The sequence below is a fragment of the Perca fluviatilis genome, chromosome 16, assembly GCF_010015445.1.
Source record: "Perca fluviatilis chromosome 16, GENO_Pfluv_1.0, whole genome shotgun sequence".
Classification (NCBI taxonomy): Eukaryota; Metazoa; Chordata; class Actinopteri; order Perciformes; family Percidae; genus Perca; species Perca fluviatilis.
The window spans coordinates 14,165,022-14,181,064 of record NC_053127.1 but is presented as its reverse complement, the minus strand read 5'-3'; the positions used below and the strand labels follow the sequence as shown (position 1 = coordinate 14,181,064).

Here is a 16,043-nt window from a genome sequence, read left to right as displayed (position 1 = left end):
AACGGATGGATTCTACATGCCTGGTTCCCACCGTGAAGCATGGAGGAGGAGGTGTGATGGTGTTGGGGTGCTTTGCTGGTCACACTGTTGGGGATTTATTCAAAATTGAAGGCATACTGAACCAGCATGGCTACCACAGCATCCTGCAGCGACATGCCATCCCATCCGGTTTGCGTTTAGTTGGACCATCATTTATTTTTCAACAGGACAATGACCCCAAACGCACCTCCAGGCTGTGTAAGGGCTATTTGACCAAGAAGGCGAGTGATGGAGTGCTGCGCCAGATGACCTGGCCTCCACAGTCACCGGACCTGAACCCAATCAAGATGGTTTGGGGTGAGCTGGACCGCAGAGTGAAGGCAAAAGGGCCAACAAGTGCTAAGCATCTCTGGGAACTCCTTCAAGACTGTTGGAAAACCATTTCAGGTGACTACCTCTTGAAGCTCATCAAGAGAATGCCAAGAGTGTGCAAAGCAGTAATCAGAGCAAAGGGTGGCTACTTTGAAGAAACTAGAATATAAAACATGTTTTCAGTTATTTCACACTTTTTTGTTAAGTACATAATTCCACATGTGTTCATTCATAGTTTTGATGCCTTCAGTGAGAATCTACAATGTAAATAGTCATGAAAATAAAGAATGTACAGTATATGTACAGTATATGTATATATATATATATATGTGTGTGTGTGTATATGTGTGTATATGTATGTATGTATATACATGTGTGTATATATATATACAGTATATATATTGTGTATATATATATATATATATGTATGTGTGTATATATGTATCCGTATGATTAAAACTTGGAATATAGCTTTAATCAGAATCCACATACTTCATAAACATTAGGGTGGGGCAGCCGTACTGTATTACATTCAGTGTGGCTTATATTAGTGATCTCTTCGCTAATAATGCATGTGGAAGCAACATTACAGCTCCCCTATATTTTTCCCTCCACCATTGAATTCCAAATTATAAAATAAATAGAAATGTATGAATTACCTATGAATTGGGATGAGATCGTTTATCTACCGTCAGTCACACAAAATTAAACCAATCAGTGGTATCACGTTTTTAAGTACCAGCTGATCCAGTGTTGGAAAAGTCCATCATTACAATATGTGCAAACGGAGAGCAGACATGCTCTTTCCTCCCCAAACTACCAGTAACTTATGAGTTTCACATTCCCTATTTTGTAACCTACTTGCCTCAGGTGCACTCTGTACCCTTGTATCAACGTGATGACAGCTATTATGGTTTATTTTGTCCAAGGTCCGAATAGAAAGCACTTTCCTATGTTACAACTCCTTAAAAGTCTCAAGCTGAACAAGACAGAGGCAGGTTGAATTTCCCGAGCGGGCACAGTTGGTACATCCTCTGCGGGCCTTTTCTCCGATAGTGTCGATTCCCACTTTAGGTCCTGAGAGATTGTGGATCCCAGAAACCTAAAAGATTCCACAGCAGACACAGTGTTGTTAAATATGGTGATGGGGGGCTACTCCTGAAGTTCACTGTCATCTGCAGTTTCTTTTCTTTATTTTTCTCCAAATTAGTGACATTCACATAAACAATGTATTGTACAGATTAGTGATAACAATTCAAGCTTCAAACCCATATACTGGACCTTCCTCATTTCTGACATCCAGGTCCCTATAACCCACCCTAAAAAAAAAAACAACCCAGCACTCATACACGCACACACACACACCAGGAAAGAAGAGACATAACAATAGACAAATCCAAAATGAAAAGAAACGCATACAAGAAGGGGAGGAGGGGGGTTAGCTCAGGGCTCAGTTACGACTTCTCAGTTTCTTCACTGATATCTAATGTGTTGACAGAGAGGGGGTCGAGGTGTACTGGTGTGTCTAGGACTGTGCTACTTGTACCAAATACTGCAGACCAGAAAGATGATAATTTGGGACACAGTAGAAACATGCATGTAGTCGGCAGGCGATTGATTACACCTGTTGCACTATATCATGGGTATATGAGTATATTCTAGCTGATCTTGCAATAGTAAGGTGGACTCTGTGTAGATTCTTGCACTGCATGCACGTGTGTGTGTGTGTGTGTGGGGGGTGCTTGAGCACCTGCCTTTTGCCCTCAAAGTCAAAGGGCCATTTTTTTGTCCATATTCTTTTTCTTTGACGATGGCCCACAAGTTGTCCGTTGAAGAATATTTAACAATAATAATTAGCTAGATAAAACAACCTAAACCTTCATATCACATGATGACCAGGGTTATCGCGTGACACATGTCCGCATCCTGCCAGGCACGCCACTTGGACACAAGTGAGTCCGTCGGTGGCCAGCAAGAGCGAGAAAAAGTTGGAAGTTGAAGTGTCGGTAAGTGGGCTTTGAAGTGAATGAGAATGCATGTAGCCTCTAGCCGCTGCCGCTAGTTAATGAGTCTCCTCCAGGATGAAAACAGCCAGAAGGCAAGCTAAATTTGTGGCAGCGGTAGCTAACTTTGAAGTAGTGACATTTCGCGGTAACTGCACGAGCTGCCACGATTACTCGTTTTATTAGGGCACACACTAGAGTCATCGTGTGATAGCCTTATAGCATCACTGTTTCATTCTCTGATACACAAGAGATGGCAGCAGCAGTTCTCTGTAGGTTAACAGAAGTGTGTGTGTGTGTGTGTGTGTCTGATTTCTGCCTCTCAACCAGCAGCCCACTTAAAAGAACATGTCACTTCTTTGGGAAAATAGCTTAGGTTATTTGTAGTCTGCGGTGTAGGTTGGTGATCTATACATTTTGACTTCTTAATAAAGGACATCCTTATATTTTGAGGAAATAATCTGAAACATGCTGCATACCTTTGCAAATCCCTTTCTGATTCAAAGTCTACTAGCCCACTGCAACAGAAATCGGATAGTTAGCTCAGGTTGCAGTTATAAGCTACAACTAAACTGTTTATCTGGTTTGATATCTTGTTGTCTTGTCTCTTTCTGTAAATCATGATATTGAATTCTGCTACAGTGCAAAGATGCCACATAAAGACAGAATAAGGAAACAGAAAAAGAAGGACCTGCAGGAAGCAGCAAAATGCAGTGGATCCCTAAGCAGCTGGGTTATTAGGAGCACCACAGGTTATAGTGCTTCACACAAGAATCTGACATGTTCATACATACTTATTATTATAACTTTCTATATATACTGTAGTTTGGATACTGTATGTTAGATTACATTTTGCTTGGTCGATGGTTGCATTGTTTGGATATATTTGTGTGAATGTAGTCTAATGTAAGGCTCCATATTTCATTTTGAGGTGTACAGTATTGTGGATTTAGTATTATGTAAAAATTTAAAATATACAGTTTTTAAAATAAAGATGACATATATTGTTAACAAATCTTGTTCCATGTGCCCTTTTTTGAATTTGAGCCCCTGCCCCTCAAAAGGTCTCTGCACGGCCCTGTTGCACTGTATAAAGGCTGTGTCTTGCACAAATCGAAGAGGAGTGTACACAGTCTAATATCTTTTCCCATTGCTCATCAGTTAAAATGACTCTGAGAGATCCTGGCTCCAAGTGGTCCTCAGGGCGTCTAAAGCTTTTGACTCTATGTTAGAAATAAGATTATAAACTGTCGATACGAGGCCCCGTTGACTGGAGTTTTGTGACAGGAATTTATCAGTCATAGAACCTGAAGGTTGGTTCGGAAAGTTAGGCGATTGGGATCGTAAATAGTGTTGAATTTAAAAATAGTAGAATAGATGGTTATTTGGAAGGTTAAACTTCTAAAAAAAAGTATAGAAAACGGCATCAGCATAGAGGTCGTTTGCAGGCCCCCGTCTGACCGAATGTTTATGAAGGACTGAAACAAAACCTGATGAGGTATGTAGTAGGGCTGATCGAGTAATTGAAAATGTATCGAGATTGAAATTCTGAAGCTGTTATCGACGTATTTTTCCCATGACGATAATTTTGATACTTTATTTCTGTTGATAGGCCTACTTTCTCCTTCAAATATTCTACCGCATGTGCAGGGTCCAAAATTAATACTCGCCAGTCACCAAATGCGGGGGCGCGCCGACACGCACACACACTAACGCTGGTGCATACACCAGACACCAGCCATTACCTTCTGTTTACTGGTAGCTAACGTTTTTGGTAGCCAGCCTTCCAAATGTTAACCAATTATTGACAGTTGACCAACAAGCAGGAAACGGAGTTTCAGTTCACCCGTCCGGGAGGCTCTTACACCCTTTCCACACACCATGTCTGCAGACAGGCAGCCGTAGGCTTGTACTGGTGTCGATGTTTTGTGCATTGTCGGACACATGCAGTCACTTTCCCAAAACCGCTTGCGGGACTGACATAAGTCCACAGTGGACCGCGGCGTGTATGTCCGAGCACGTCTCCAGCGCCTCCACCTCCAGGTTGTCAGCTGTGTGTTTGCCAGGTATACTCTCGGACGCCCGATTTAACTCGCCGGTCCTCATTGATATAGTTTCATGTGTTACATAGCTCTTCACAAGCAGAGAAAAAGAGGAGTTTAAAACGCAACTTGCTGGTTCAAAGTTAATTAGCGGTTAAGAAATAGATTGTTATTGTCTATTTAGTTTTTTATCAAGCAAAAGACGTTTTTTTAAATTTTATACAAAAAAATTAAAAAAACGCAGTGTCCGTCATCGAATCACAAACATTTTTTAATTATCGTTCATTTATCGTTATCGAGGTAAAATGTGCAATTAATCATGATTTTGATTTTAGGTCATATCATGCAGCCCTAGTATGTAGGCCAAACTGTCTCCTAAACTGATTCTAGACTTTTTTGGATTTTAAGAAAATTGTTAAATTGGGAGTGGCAATTGGGAGCAGATCACTGACCAAAGCGAGGTGTGAGGAGGAAGTTTCTATATGGGCCCAGTGAGGCTGATTGCCCAGTATTTTATTTGTGTTCCAGAATGAAAGTCTACTAATGTTGCAGGCCCAGTAGTTGTGACGAAAGTTTGAAGAGAAATAAAAACACACACACACACACACACACACACACACACACAAACCTTCAAAAATGAACCTAAAAAAATAGTCGTCCTGGGAACCTTACACATTTGTTTCTCACTAGATACATTCCTGAGTGGCAGACAATTCGAACTGAATTCACAAATTCACTAAATGAAACATTCTTAATACCGACACCTGTCTCAAATGAAGCACTAAGGTGTCATCTGCACAGTTTTAAGCGTGTTTAGCTCTAGGATGTTATGACCTCAGCAGAGGGCCAGCTGTTCAACCTCCATCTGTATGCACACTCATCACCGTCCAAGATTCAATTCAATTCAATTCAATTTTATTTATAGTATCAAATCATAACAAGAGTTATCTCAAGACACTTTACAGATAGAGTAGGTCTAGACCACGCTATAATTTACAAAGCCCCAACAATTCTAATAATTCCCCAAGAGCAAGCAATGCGACAGTGGCAAGGGATGCAAAGTGATTTCGTAAATAGTAGTTCATGTAATATCATAGGGTCTTTCACGCAGGGTGTACAGTGTGGCAGCGCGGCCCAGCATGCATGGATGGACATAGCAGGAAGCTGCAGGGTTCAGCAGGACCAACATGACACTGCAGGGCACAGCAGAGCTTGGTAGGGAGTGCAGCAGGACCACGGCGACAGCTGCAACCAAGATCTTGATGCCAATGTACTCCAAAGGTAATATGCTGGGTGAGAAAAAATCAAAGCAGAAGGACTCCGGGGAATAAACTCCTCAGAGCCAGGTTAGTAACAAGCACAAATGGAAAGTGAGAGGAGAGAGCAGTCAAAGGAAAGAGAGGAGAGGAGAGAGCAGTCAAAGGAAGGAAGGAAGGACGGAAGTCCCCCGGCAGTCTAAAACTATAACAGCATAACTAAAAGCATAACTAAGAGAGACAGGCAGTTTAAGATGAGGCTGATGATGGTTGTGTCATCTGCACATTTTAGACAGGAAGGTGACATGCCATCTGGCCAGATATTCTGTCTCTGAAAGAGCTGACACACATCCTTCTCACAGATCCTGAGGTCAGTGGGGAGGGGTGAGGGGGTGGCATGGGGTGCAGTTGGTTGTTTGATGTCTGAGTCGGGGTGAGGGGTGTGAACATGGGCTTATCAAACCTGCAGTAGAACACATGCAGGTTGTCAGCCAATTGATGGTTCTCCACAGTGGGTGTGTGTGTGTGTGGGCGGGGGGTCTCCTGCAGCTGGTGATGTCCTGCACGTCTCTGATGCAGGGTCTTAAGTTCTCTCTCCGATCTCCTTTGTTAGCGTGTTTCTGGCCTGGTTGTACAGGATTCTGTCCCCACTTCTGTAGGCCTCCTCCTTGGCCTGTGTCTGCCCCCCGAACCCAGACTGGGAGCTGGTTCCACAGGAGAGGAGCCTGGTAGCTGAAGGCTCTGGCTCCCATTCTACTTTTAGAGACTCTAGGAACCACAAGTAACTCTGCATTCCGTGAGCGCAGTGCCCTAGTGAGACAATAAGGTACTATGAGCTCTTTAAGATATGATGGTGCCTGACCATTTAGAGCTTTGTAGGTCAGGAGAAGGATTTTAAATTAAATCCTGGATTTTATAGGAAGCCAATGCAGAGAAGCTAATACAGGAGAAATATGATCTCTTTTCTTAGTTCTTGTCAGAACACGCGCTGCAGCATTCTGGATCAGCTGGAGAGTCTTAAGGGACTTATTTGAGCAACCTGATAGTAAGGAATTACAATAGTCCAGCCTGGAAGTAACAAATGCATGGACTAGTTTTTCAGCATCGTTTTGAGACAGAATGTGCCTAATTTTGGCAATGTTACGAAGGTGAAAAAAGGATGTTCTTGAGGTTTGTTTTAAGTGGGCGTTAAAGGATATATCCTGATCAAAAATAACTCCTAGATTTCTGACAGTAGTGCTGGAGGCCAGGGCAATGCCATCCAGAGTAGCTATATCTTTAGATAATGAGGTTCAGAGGTGTTTAGGGCCCAGCACAATAACTTCAGTTTTGTCTTTCAGAGTGTTATTATCCCTGGTGGGACACTTAATATGCTGTCTGAAATTTGGTTTGCTCTGTTAAAGTCCCCAAGAACAATGAGCAGGGAGTCTGGATGTTTTTGCGAGAAAAACTCCTGTGGTGAATAAATGGTTAACAGTCAATGTTTTGGGACTGCTTTAACATGAAACAACTCTAGATAAAGTGTTTTATCCCTATTTTTTCCAGACATTACAAGCACAAAAAGGACATTTTTGCATCTTAAACTGCAAGTAAATACATCCTTTAGTGTTTTGTGTATCATTCTGTATCTTGGACAAATATTCTTCCTGCAGTTAATTAGTGTAAAGGTCAGTCCTACGGTCGGTCTATCCTGTGTATTGGTAAGAATTTGCCTTGCTACAGACTTTTGCCTTTTTGTGCCTAGAGAAATCCACTCTTAACTTGAGTTAGAGGTAAACTGCAGTTGGTTTGTCACGTGATTACCATAACTTGGTTAGAATAAATCATTTAATCTTATTATCCACTCATGAGAAACCTATTCTGGATACAGCAACTAACTTACTCCAATGTTAAACCTACAGTAGCATGTTAGCTCATTTAGTATTGGTTTACATCTGGCAACCACTTTTCACTTTTCATACTTTTGTGCGAATTGATTATTTCATCTGTAGACTATTGATGAGTTGTTTCTAAAAGCCATTTGGTGTCTTCGATGATCAAAGACTGTGACCTAATCCTGTCATGCATTAAGGAGGAAACAAAACATCACAGCCTTGCAAATGGAGAGAAAACATTTGCATCCTTAGCATCTTCAACTCAGTTGAACCATTAACTTACTGAAAGCTAGTTCATGTACTGATTAATAGTGTCACTCTGTGGCCTGAGGAGGAACACCTTTAGTTACACAGTACAACAAAATGTATAGTAAATTCAGGAAAAACACATAATATTCATAAACCCAATAAGCATATTGATGTAACGGACTAAAAATCTGTTACTGTAAATTGGTAGTTATTGTACAATTCATAGCCTACATACAGGCTTGTTTTACATAAAGGCATGTTTGCCTCTGCAGTGTGGTTTTAAAAAAGTCCAATGGGGGTTCCTAATGCTACTTAGCAACATTTAAAGTACAGGCACGTGCAGTTCTTTGGGGTGTTTAAAAGTGTGGAATGCTGTTTAGAGAAAATACGACTTTGAACACAGCGGTGCGGGGGCTGGGTGAAAAGATTGGCCACTCTGAAGCTATTGATCATTTTACTTTGACTAAATCAAATCAGTGAGTGAGAGGACTCTCACCCAGCAGTCTTAAGGCGAAAAAGTTATCCCCTTGGAAGATGGTTAAATACTCTCTCAGGACTGGAAACTGAAAGTTTTCCAATTGTGACTCTGTCCCACTGAGAGACCAGTTCACTCTGCTCCACAGAGAGCTCAAACCTAACACTCTGGTACTAAGCTGAAGACTTGGAGACTGAAAAGGGATACCACGGCTCATACTCTGAAGAATTTCAGAGGATTTTTTTTTTCTCCCTCAAGAGCAGGGGGGTATTCTTTTTATAAAGAATGGGAGATTATGATGAAGACACTGCATTCCTCGGACAGACTGGTCCTTATTTCTGGACCACATTCTTTCTTCTAAACACAGTTTTTGTCTCAACTGGATTCAATGGACTTTACATTGTCTTTGTCGGGGCAACTCCGGAACATCACTGTCTCATTCCAGACGTTAACTTGACTGAGGAGTGGACACACGCCATCATTCCTTTTACGATAGTAGATGGTGAGGAGGTGATTAGCCAGTGCAGCAGGTATAGGCTAGATGTGGTGAGAAATCTCTCAGCTGAAGGATATATTCCTGGAAGGAATGTCAACCTCACTAACCTGGAGCAGGAGGGATGTTTAGATGGATGGAACTACAGCAAAGAGATCTACCAATCCAACATAGTCACTGAGGTCAGTAGGTATTTGCACGTTTGTGTTTTCTTAGTGTTAGTTTTGGGACAGTTTAAGTTTGCCTTGTTCTTTTTTTGTTTTGAAATATATATATATATATATATATATATATATATATATATATATATATATATATGTAATTCACATCTTTTCACAGTGGGACCTCGTTTGTGATGACCAGTGGAAAGTTCCCTTTGCGTCTTCGACTCTCTTTGTGGGATACCTCTTTGGGTCTCTAATCTCAGGCTATCTTTCTGACAGGTATTTCATCCTTACTTACTCCTTAATTGTACTTTATGTATAGTAAAACAGTTTTTTGTCATTTTCAACATACTGTAAGTGAGCTGTTTTATCTGCCTAAGTTTAGTTTTTTTATCATGTATAAAATGTTGTTGAATGCTTACACAAATGGAAAATTATGGATTAGGTGAGGATTTCACATTGTTACTGGGAACTTGTTAAGCTGTCATTATAATGAAAACAGCCCCATCTACTGTTGAAGATGATCTTGTCTAAGAAAGGCCGTGTTTTCACTACACAAAATGTCTCCTACTTTGAAGCTATCACCAGTCTTACATTGATGGTTTCCCAAATTTTAGAACATCTTTATTAAATGGTCTAAGATGACAGAAAGACATTCAGCTGCAAGTAGTGTGCCAAAAAGGCATCAACCATGTGCCCCAGAGGGCAAATTTGTATAATAATGATGGTGGATGGTGTTATCATGTGTACTCAGATGACAGAACATGCCAGAGTCTGCTTAACTTCATCCTTTACTGGAAGAATTCGAAATAATAAGATCACACACCCATGTCCTAAGTGTAACCGCTCTTAGTTATGGTTATTCAGAATTTAAATGCTAAATACTAAATAAAAATCCTAAATACTTCTATTTTATGTAAGTTGTGGTAAGGGTTATGTTCTGACAGACATTACCTTTGACTGTAGAAAAGCATAGGGCTGTGGACACAGCAGTGTGGGGCACTACTATGTTTAACTATTTAGCCCTTTTGCAGCTGTGAAAACGTTTCACCTAATGGTTGAGAAAGAGGGGGCGAGGGCCATTGAGGTTTTAGGCTTTTTGATCATTGTGTCACATTGGGTAATTATAAAGACTAAAGCTTTTGAAAGGTATACCTGTATCATGTTGCCAGTTCAGAGACATTTGTATATCCCCATTCATCCATCCCCACCACAAAGATCTGACTGTCATCATATTTCCTAAATGCACTGTGTTTGTGAATCACTGTCAGTGACATACAGTTCTGTTTCCATTCAGGTTTGGGAGGAAGAAGGTTGTTTTCATCTCTCTCGGGGCCCAGTGTGTCTCAGTCCTGCTTCAGTCCTTCTCTCGTTCATGGAGGATGTTCTGCATCTTGTTCCTTTTTGTTGGAGCCTCCCAAATATCCATTTACATTTCTGCATTTGTACTAGGTATAACTTGTAAAATACACCTCATTAGGTTTATCTCTTTTCAGTTTCATGCTCATTACTAAAAATGCTGGCTTTTGTCTCGGACAGGAACTGAGGTTTTGAGTAAAACTATGCGAGTGCTCTTCACAACTCTCGGGGCCTTCCTTTTCTATTGCATTGGGTACATGACGCTACCCTGGATTGCATACGGCATCCGAGAATGGAGGACTCTGCTTGCCGTTCTGTCCGCAACTGCTGTGGTCTACATCCCACTGTGGTGGTACGTCACGCATAATTCTCGTTCTCATTTACAAAAACATAATGTGCCAAAATTGTCAGCATTTCTAGTTTTACAGCAAGATGTAATATTTGACAAAATAACTTATTTTGTTGGCATTCGCAGTAAACCTGTATTGATTGTGCAGGTTCATCCCAGAGTCTCCTCGGTGGCTGATCACTCAGGGAAGAGTGGAGGAGGCTGAGGCCATCGTGAGGGATGCTGCAAGGAAAAATAAAGTTGAAGCGCCAACCGTAATCTTTAAAGAATCTGAGGTTAGGTTCACATATTGTCATTAATAATCACACAGTACATTTGTCACCTTTTAATGATAATGTCCTTTTAACCTTTTGGCCCAAAAAAGAGTCTTTTCAGACATGGAGACACTAACTACAGTCTCATTACATTTGTTCCTCTTCCAGTTCATGTATGCTAGTTGTTATGTCTGCTTCTGCCTAGCTTGAGTAAAAGCTGGTTCAAAAGTACAGGAAAGTGACAGTTTTGTCACAAATTCTAATATTGCAAATTACCTGAAGAGACAAATATGTTAATCCTGTTTCTTGATTTGTAAGTATTTAGAATAAAGCAATAATTCTAAAAAAGACTTAGATAATATGGTGTATCTAATTGCACCCTAAAACCATTCAAATTAATTGAATCTGATCAAAACATGTTTGAGATGTTCTGTGTGCAAGTCTGGAAAATGTAACCACATGAATTCTCTTGTTTGCATTGGTTTCCGCTACAGGCATTGTCTCCAAGCAGAACATACAGCATGCTTGATGTCCTAAAATCCAAGAACATCAGATGCATCACACTGATGTGTCTCGTTTTGTGGTGATTGGTTGCTTTTTTGTTTTCATCATTCTGACTTGGTCATCATTCACATTAGATGTTGCTATCTATTTATATGCATGTGTATAGTGTATCAGAAAACCAAGGTGACACGTCAGCAAGAAACCGGTCGGTACAAAAATGTACAATGTAAACCTGAATGCCATGACATTTACTTATATAATAATACAAATAGCTTTTTTTTCTTTTCTCAGGATGGCAATAAACATTGGGTATTTTGGATTATCCCTGAACACCTCCAACCTGAGTGGCGACCCCTTTATGAACTGTTTTTTATCAGCTACTACTGAGGTCCCTGCCTATGTTGTTTCTACTTGGCTGCTAAGGAAATGTCCAAGAAGAGCACTTCTGTCATCATTCCTCACCATTGGAGGAGGAGTTCTTCTTCTAATCCAGTTCATTCCTGATAGTAAGACTTAGTAAAATTACATTGTGACAACCTATCTAACACACACACACAACCACACACACACACACACACAATGTCTTATCACACAGTGTTAATAGCCTATAGCTACTGCAGCTTTAACTGTTATGGACAGGAAACACCACAATCTATGGGTGATTATTTTCAAGTACATGTCAGCATGACATTTAAGATAAGATAAAACTGTATCCAAAGGGAAACTGTTATGCAGCAGCTGCAGTGCAACATAGGAAAGAGTGCTAATACTAAAAGGGGGAGTTCACCTAAATTAGCAAGGCTAGATAAATGGAATTGTTTTTGTGGTGCTCACAGCAATGACAAATTAAGCAAGTTGACAGCTTACAGCTTACTTTACTCTGGATAATCTACAGTACACTGTTTACATAGAGACTATTTCTTGAAAGAAGAACGTAAAAAAAAAACTGTTACAAAATAGTGTTCACAGTGAGGTCTGTGAATTATCCATAGTAATGGGGAGAGACATATTACACATACTGCAGTACTGCAAAGATAAAATACATATTAAACATAAAAACATGATGAAAGTGACATGTTTGCTGTATACACATAATTTGTAATTTGGCTGAGCTGACTCCATAATAGCAGCTGTTTTCTAAGAGGCACATTTACTTTGCAGCAGTGGTGGAATGAATAAATACATGTATTCAAGTACTGTATTTGAAAATATGTACTTATCTACATATTATGCAACTTTTTAATTCTACTCCATTACATCTCAGTAGAATATATTGTACTTTTTAAACTTTACATTTGTCTGACAGCTTTATTGTCTTTTCAGATTAAAATTTTTCCATACACTTCCTGTCCATTGAAAACCATGTATCTCGAAATTTGGTGTTCCAAATTCCAAACGATTATAGTACAAGATATTAAAACCGAGTCCAGTTCACATGTTACCTATTGTCTAAGCACATTGACAGAATTCAGTGCTGCAATATCTGTTAGAAATAAAAAGGTTTCTGTGACACTATCTACTGTAACGCTATTTTTAAAGTTCAGAAATGTACTTTAGGAACACTGGCATATTTTTTGTAAACCAGTTTACATGTATTTTACATGCAGTGTCCTGCAGTACTGTATCCAGTTGATATGTAACATAAGCGTTTCAGATGGTACTTATGGAGCTACATATTAAACAAACCCAGTGCCACGTGAGCTTAGCAACTCAACCCTTTCACCATGAACTAGTTACATGTCCATTGCTTTTTGAGCAATAAGGCAGTGTAACATTTTTGCTTCTTTGTGTGCTATAAAATCGTGTAACATTACTTGTCAAAGTTGTCAAGATAATAATAATAACGATAAAGAAACCATACTGTAGGTGATTGCATCCTCTGATTATTTAATCTGTCGGAAAGGGGTTCAAGAAGGTTCATGAAGAAAACAGTGCTGTCAGTTTCTTTTCAGCTCTTAGTACAAAAGATTAAGTCACAGAAAATAAGACATTATTCAGGCACTCTTAGACAGGACAAGTTATATAAAAGCCTGTCCTTGAACAAGAACTCGTGAGGTCGAAAGTGGTCGGCATATTAACCAACATGCCTGACTAAATTCAACTTTATTAGCATATAACGTTTCTGCTTGCTCTGCGAGCCTAGAGTGCCTGAATGTTTCATTTTTTGTGACCAGTTTTTTCATCTTCAAAGATGAGGTATTTTACAAAGTCTTGGGAATTCATTTATAACTCACTCCAAATTTCCCTTGCTCTTTATCTCTCTCCTCAGCCCTTCAGTATGTTGCTCTGGCGCTAGAAATGACTGGAAAGTTTGGCTTCACCATGGCCTTCAGCATCGTCTACATCTACACTGCTGAGATTTACCCCACTGTACTCAGGAACGTCGGCATGGGAATGTGCTCCTCTGCTGCACGAATTGGCAGTATCACAGCACCTTATGTCATCTATTTAGGTGTGTAGATGTTGAATACGGTATCTCACAAAGACACTGCATTGGTATACTGTATGTATCTAAAAGAACTACATTCAGGTAAACGTTTGTCATTTTCTAATGTAGAATTTTGCTCCTTTGTTATTTACAGGTACTTATAATAAGGTTCTGCCTTATATTCTCATGGGAAGTCTTACAATTGCCTCCTCTGTGGTGAACTTCTTTCTTCCGGAGACCTTCAATAGAGATCTTCCAGAAACAGTGGAGCAGATGCAAGAATGTCAAGGGTAGGTGCATTTCATTAAGATCAATCAGTGTAGTTCACTTATTATTAAATTTACCATTAGTCAAGTCAATAATAATAATAATATCGCTCAACATCACAAATCACAATTTGCAAAACAAACATTTACAAAATTGTTATACAATGTATTGATTAAATAAGACTTAGACTATCTTAGTCACAGATGGACTGTTCATGAAATGGTCAAGATTGGTTGCATTACTGATATGATGTTGCATATCTACATGTATGGTATGGTTATATTCAAACACGGGGAACTCAAAAAGTAGGGTTAGAAATAAATGCCTAGTTTTAACCACTCAAAAAAAAATGTACGTGCTGCATAAGTGAATGAAATAAAAAAGAAGATGAGTAGAAAATATAATTGTCAACTGCCATATATGCATCTGTGGTCGCTGTATTGCTCGTCTGCCATATTTATCACAGTGTTTCTTTCGATTACAGGTTATGTAATGGACCCAAAAAGAGGAAATATGTAGAAAATGAAGGAAGGAAGAACCCACCCATACAACATGAGGCCAAATCTGATATCCAGACTCTTACTCCATAGTTTTTTTCAATTGCCTTGCTTCACTTTTAAGAAAGAAAGAAAACTAAAATTATTTTGCTTAAAAGTAATAATCTCACATCTGAAAATAAAATCTAAGACAAGCACAGTGGGATCCAAAACTATACTGGCAAGACCTGTTGGATTTTTTAATCATTTTTGAAAGGTCTATTTTCCTACTCAGTTTCATAGAAAATACTTAAATCTTACAATGTTTGTATAAAATTGAAAAACTTGTCTGATTTTTGTCACAACACATATTAAAATATGAACATATGAACCCTGCCAACACAAAGCCTGAGTTGTTTTCGTCTTTTAACAAAAAACAAGACTAGTTTAAATACGACTTGACCGTGCATAGTCACTGTGCTCAATTGTGGCCAAATTGCAACAGGGAAAGTCAGTGGTTGTGTCTATACTGTGAATATCAATATTACATCTTCATCTGTAGTGGTCCCACTAATATCTGTGTGTTGTGTAGTATGAACCCGTTCTGTAGAATGCGTTGGGTAAAGAAGATTATTTGTCTCAAAATAATTGAGTACTGCTTTTCAATGAATAATTTTCAACAAGTTATTGCTCTGGATTAGTCATTTTAGATGTTATTGTGTAATGAATGTTACTTTGTTAAACAGACCAGACCTACGTTGCAGCCCATAAGAATTATTACCACAGCATCAAATGTTGGTCTTGATGAGCTGCAGCATTTATTCATGGACAAACTGAAACCTACACCGTGAATTTACTGCAACCCATAGACTGTAAAAAAGATAATAATAAATTGAAGGAACTAGAGGACAGGATTACATTCCAATGAAATTGTATTTTATATAATGTCATGTGATTGAACTCCAGCTCAACCGTCAGGCGTTTTTTTATCACATTGCCTATGCACTTTCACAGAATTGAGTAATGCAAAATATATACAATTTTAGTATTCCAGTTTACATGTAAATTTTAAAGTACATGGAGTGTGCTGCAATGCTGTATCGAGTTAATATATAACATCAGTGTTTCAGATAGTACTTATGGAGCTACATATTAAACAAACCCAGTGCCACGTGAGCTTAGCAACTCAACCCTTTCACCATGAACTAGTTACATGTTCATTGCTTTTTGAGCAATAAGGAAGTGTAACATTTGTTCTCCTTTGTGTGCTATGAAACCGTGTAACATTTATTGGTTACACTTTATTTGAAGGTATCTACATAAGAGTGACATGACACTGTCATGAACGTATCATAAACATTATAAACAAGTCATAAACGTTTATGACATAACGCTTCTTTTTTACACTTTACATTTGTCTGACAGCTTTATTGTCTTTTCAGATTACAATTTTTCCATACCCTTCCTGTCCATTGAAAACCAAGTATCTCGAAATTTGG

General features: G+C 39.2%; 1 protein-coding gene across 1 annotated transcript; it reads left to right on the top strand.

Annotated features, from left to right (window-relative positions):
- Positions 1 to 8,150: 8,150 nt before the first annotated feature.
- On the top strand, positions 8,151 to 14,950 carry slc22a5 (solute carrier family 22 member 5). Its single transcript, XM_039826451.1, has 10 exons — positions 8,151 to 8,925; positions 9,083 to 9,186; positions 10,205 to 10,359; positions 10,447 to 10,618; positions 10,764 to 10,890; positions 11,364 to 11,452; positions 11,665 to 11,879; positions 13,643 to 13,825; positions 13,956 to 14,091; positions 14,553 to 14,950. Exons 1-10 carry the CDS (start codon positions 8,536 to 8,538, stop codon positions 14,656 to 14,658), a joined length of 1,677 nt encoding a protein of 558 aa, XP_039682385.1. The 5' UTR covers positions 8,151 to 8,535; the 3' UTR covers positions 14,659 to 14,950.
- The last annotated feature ends 1,093 nt before the right edge of the window (positions 14,951 to 16,043 follow it).

Bases quoted from the DNA above. Each gene is read 5' to 3' on its own strand.
- slc22a5 (XM_039826451.1), top strand. From the start codon at position 8,536: ATGGGAGATTATGATGAAGACACTGCATTCCTCGGACAGACTGGTCCT. The intron at 8,926-9,082 runs GTCAGTAGGTAT...ATCTTTTCACAG, and splicing joins AATCCAACATAGTCACTGAG to TGGGACCTCGTTTGTGATGA. The intron at 11,880-13,642 runs GTAAGACTTAGT...CTCTCTCCTCAG, and splicing joins AATCCAGTTCATTCCTGATA to CCCTTCAGTATGTTGCTCTG.